Source organism: Diachasma alloeum, unplaced genomic scaffold (assembly GCF_001412515.2).
Source record: "Diachasma alloeum isolate Michigan unplaced genomic scaffold, Dall2.0 Dall_scaffold_00188, whole genome shotgun sequence".
Classification (NCBI taxonomy): Eukaryota; Metazoa; Arthropoda; class Insecta; order Hymenoptera; family Braconidae; genus Diachasma; species Diachasma alloeum.
This window is the reverse complement of record NW_021680354.1, coordinates 519049-521830: the sequence shown is the minus strand read 5'-3', so window position 1 is coordinate 521830 and position 2782 is coordinate 519049. Positions and strand designations below refer to the sequence as shown.

At 38.5% G+C, this 2782-nt stretch overlaps 1 protein-coding gene across 1 annotated transcript; it reads left to right on the top strand.

Moving 5' to 3' along the window:
• Positions 1-3: 3 nt before the first annotated feature.
• LOC107048362 lies at positions 4-735 on the top strand. Its single transcript, XM_015271511.1, has one exon. The coding sequence runs from the start codon at positions 4-6 to the stop codon at positions 733-735; it is 732 nt and encodes a 243-aa protein (XP_015126997.1).
• Positions 736-2782: the final 2047 nt, after the last annotated feature.

The window sequence follows — 2782 nt, the reverse complement described above, 5'->3', positions numbered from 1 at the left end:
GCTATGGAGTTAGCTTTGCAGAACACCCAGAAAGACATTCACATACTCACAGACAGTCTCAGCGCTCTGCAAGCCCTCAATCATCCACAATTGAAGATCAATGTAAACAAATATCTACTGCAAGTTCGTGAAAAATATAATCACTTCAACACCCTTACACCTACGTCTCGAGAATTGAAATTCTTCTGGATACCATCTCATATGGGAATTCCAGGAAACGAAGAGGCTGATCGTCTAGCGAAAACAGCAACTGAAGTGATACGCCCTGAAATCTCCAGCCTCCCCTTTACTGATTTCAAAGAGGAATTCAGAAGTTTGTCAAAAAAGAATACATCTCAACAGCTGAAAGAAACAGGAGCCATGAAGGGCAAAGTATATTTCAGGGATTTTTACAGTAACTCTGCTAAACCCTGGTTCAGGAAGTTCAAAAAACTTCGACGAAACACTGTAGTTTGGGTGAACAGAATTAGAGCCAATCACTACAATCTGAAAGCCTCACTGGCCAGGATTGGGGTGGTGGACTCTCCTTCATGTGAGTGTGGATATCCGGAGCAAGATGTGGACCATTTAGTCTGGCAATGCCGACAGTATGATGAACAAAGGAAGGAACTGATCAGTAAAATCAAAGGAAAGTGTCCATTTCCCACTTCAATGAATCATATTGTGTATATGCTGGATCCTATTGTTATAAAATCTATTGATAACTTCTTCAACCAATGTAATTTGAAAATATAATCAGTGTTGCCATGTACTGTACTGAATTGCCTTATGGCTCAGGCTAATAAACCTTGTATATAGGTTTCAAATTGCCGAATAAAAAAAAAACCTTCTTGTCATCCCGGCCGTAAGGCAGCGTTTCACGGACGCTCCGCTTCACTCCGCGTCCGTGAATTTTTGCCTACGGCCGTCATGACCAAAAAAAATATTGTGCGTCATACGGCCAAAAGAAACTTTTCTGACGAACATGATTGCACCCCTCGCCTTCGATTCGTGCTGCAAACCTCATATTCGCCAGAATAATATATTTCGTCATTAGGCCGAAAAAAACTTTTCTGGCGAANCAAGAAAAATTACGGAACATTTCACGTAATCCGCAAGCGAGAATCGTTTTCAGTGAATTTCTATAGGAATATAAGAGAATAAATCTGAAACGTTCAGTAAATTTTCGGGTCTGTCACCGAAAAAATACGAAAAAGTCACGTAATTTTTCTGGAAGTTGTAAAATCTAACAGAAACTTCAAGACTTATTATGCCTCAGAACATGAAAATTCTTGGATGTTTAAGAATTTTTACGAAAAGTTCCGGAAAAATTACGGAACGTATTGTTAAAATCTCCCCCTCACGGTGACTCATGGCTAGCCGTGAGGCATCGGATGGATGAGCAATTTTTATGGAACAGATCGTAGAATTTACATGACGATTGACACTTTTTATTGAGTTTTACTTCGCTCCCAGATTACGTTTCGAAACGTAATTTTTACGTCTTTTTTCTGGTAATTTTTATTGAATATTTCTCTCCGTGAATGAGGTTTGCAGCACGAGCCGAAGGCGAGGGCTGCAATCATATTCGTCAGAAAAGTTTTTTTTGGCCGTATGACGAACAATATTTTTTGTCATGACGACCGTAGGCAGAGATTCACGGCTGGAATGACAAAAAAGTTTTTTTCGGCCTAATGACGAAATATACTATTTTTATAGAGCGAGTGCTACTAAAAAGATTATGAGAAAAATTTTGCCATCTCCCTTAGATTCCGAGATATTCATTGAAAACTGGCCAATATCCAAAATCGACTTAAACCGTTTGACCACTTCGCTACTGATTTCATTGTGTATTCTTCTGTTAGATGTTTTACAGGGAAGTCGGGGTAAAGTCATTTCGGTAGTGTTTCATTGAATAGTGTTTCGGTCATTTCCATTTAGTCGCATGGCAACAAAGAATAAAAATTTTCTGTTAATATAAATGAAGTTGCATTTCTATCGGTCGAAATTCAGTGCGTATGTGTGGGGGGTGGGGGGAATAATCCAACAAAATTCCCCTTATGCTCCGAAATTGTCAAAAATTTTGGAGCACTGCTCATGGCGGCTGAAAATTCAATAAAATTCCAAATTTTGAGCGGCAGGGAAACGAGGATTCTTCAGTTCTCAATGAAAATATGAATATCCAAAGATAAAATTTTGTAAAATTTCACTAGAACTGTAAGGCGATATAAAATTTACAAGAAAAGTACCGGAAATTTCTGCCAATATCCAAAATTTTTAATGGCGTTGAAAATTTTTTTCATGAATTAAATTTCGCTCCGCAATTACGCTTCTGCCAGCAAAATTCGTTGAGATTTTCTAAATAAATTCCCATTAACTTTCCTCATGTGGAGAAAAGTGTTGACAAAATTTATGTAACAGGATGGGTGCGCCTGAGGAGCAGAGCTCAATATGACGAGGTTTAAACTAAATGATTTTGAACCCAAAATACATTCACTGCAAGACAAATATCCTTCGGATGAACAATGTTCCAGTTACATGTTGCAGTTGCATGTCATTTCGCTAGGGGATGGTCAGTGTACGCAAGTTTTTCCTGGGGTTCCGCAATGGTGGAGGGTGTGGAGCGAGAGCTGTTCCGTTTCAAAACGAAATATTTATTAATTTTCTAAGAAAATTTATCAATTATTCAAAATTGCTACTTAAACTTTTTTCATCGTTATTTTGCATCGCTTCGACCCGGCTGGAGTATGCAGCGATGATGATCAAGACTATAAAATGGATAGATCTCACCATTATACCCGGC

What these genes read in the sequence shown, in the direction of transcription:
- LOC107048362 (XM_015271511.1), top strand. Translation starts at nt 4, where the DNA reads ATGGAGTTAGCTTTGCAGAACACCCAGAAAGACATTCACATACTCACA.